This window comes from Mesitornis unicolor, unplaced genomic scaffold (genome assembly GCF_000695765.1).
Source record: "Mesitornis unicolor isolate BGI_N332 unplaced genomic scaffold, ASM69576v1 scaffold43151, whole genome shotgun sequence".
Lineage (NCBI taxonomy): Eukaryota > Metazoa > Chordata > Aves > Mesitornithiformes > Mesitornithidae > Mesitornis > Mesitornis unicolor.
Genome location: NW_010166593.1, coordinates 3,680 through 4,830, shown reverse-complemented (window position 1 = coordinate 4,830; position 1,151 = coordinate 3,680). Strand labels below are relative to the sequence as shown.

The window sequence follows — 1,151 nt, the reverse complement described above, 5'->3', positions numbered from 1 at the left end:
GCTGGTGCCGTTCCAGGTCGTGTCCTGTTCTGGTCTCAGTGGGCGCTAAAATCCAGGTTCCTTTCCCTGCAGCCTCCCCTCGGTTGAGTACCTGGAGTGCGACATCGGTCAGACCGAGTTCACGCCGCCCGGCTGCGTGTCGCTGAGTAACGTCACGGAGCCCATTCTCGGTACGTGTGCTGCGGTGCTGACACCCCTTCCATTGCCAGAAGGGGCTTTCTGAAGATGCTGCCACATCTGCCAAAGGGGCACGTATGGAATAGAACCAGGGCTGTTCAGGTTTTCTCCCTGGGACATCTCAGCTCTGTGTGGAAAAGCTCAGTAGTGTGGAGCTGCTCCCTGATGGCTCTTTTTGTTGTGAAGAGAATTGTTTGTCAGGTGGAGCAGCTGTGGCACAGCAAAGGGGATTTTCAGCCTTGCACGTTGAATGATCTCTTGGGGAAGATCTCCCCCCGTTTTGGTATCTGCAGATAAACCTTGCTTAGGAAATACAGAGTGGATCCTCTTAGGCTGGGAGCTGTTCTGGACATAAAGCAGAGCCGCAGCTGGCTGTGGTTGTGGTCTGGTGCGTTGGGGTTGCTGTCTGTAAAGGACATGGCCATGCTGGTGTAACCAGGGGCTCAAACACATGGAGAGAGCCCCAAGCAGCCCACACAGTGGGGTCCTGCAGGGCGCGGAGCGGTTGCTCCAGGGGTGCAGGCTCTGTGAGGGCTGTTAACACGTGCCAGGAGCACGGATTATTTTGGGAGGGATTGCGTGTGGGTGCTGCAGGGATGGGAGTTGTTTGCTCACAGAAAACAGCAGAGCTTTGCCGCTTGCTCTTTCAGGCCCACCGTTCACGCACCAGCAGGCGCCGTGCAAGATGGTGTACTACGGCCAGACGAGCTGCGAGCAGGACACGGAAAGGTACCTGGATGTGGTGAAGTACGTGTTCGGCTGCTACAGGAAGGAAGTGCCCTTGGTCATCAACACCATGGGCTGGGTGAAGGGTGAGCGGCGGCGCCGTGTTCGGAGGTGTCGGGGAGGGAAGGTGGTACCCACAGCGGTGCACTGCCACGCTTGCGGGAGCCAGAAACCACAGCTCTCCCCTGAGCTGGTCCTGGCCCTCCAGAGCAGCACCGTGGTGTTCTCTGCAGGCGAGGGGCTGCTGC

At 58.3% G+C, this 1,151-nt stretch overlaps 1 protein-coding gene across 1 annotated transcript in view; it reads left to right on the top strand.

Annotated features, from left to right (window-relative positions):
* Positions 1-72: 72 nt before the first annotated feature.
* The window catches only part of NOL9 (nucleolar protein 9), a gene marked incomplete at its 5' end in the record, with an annotated part of 3,879 nt that continues 2,800 nt past the window's right edge, over positions 73-1,151 (top strand). Inside the window, 2 exons of the mRNA XM_010195013.1 lie at positions 73-170; positions 828-989. Of these exons, the coding sequence (XP_010193315.1) occupies positions 73-170; positions 828-989 (260 nt within the window). The remainder of the gene's footprint in view (positions 171-827; positions 990-1,151) is intronic.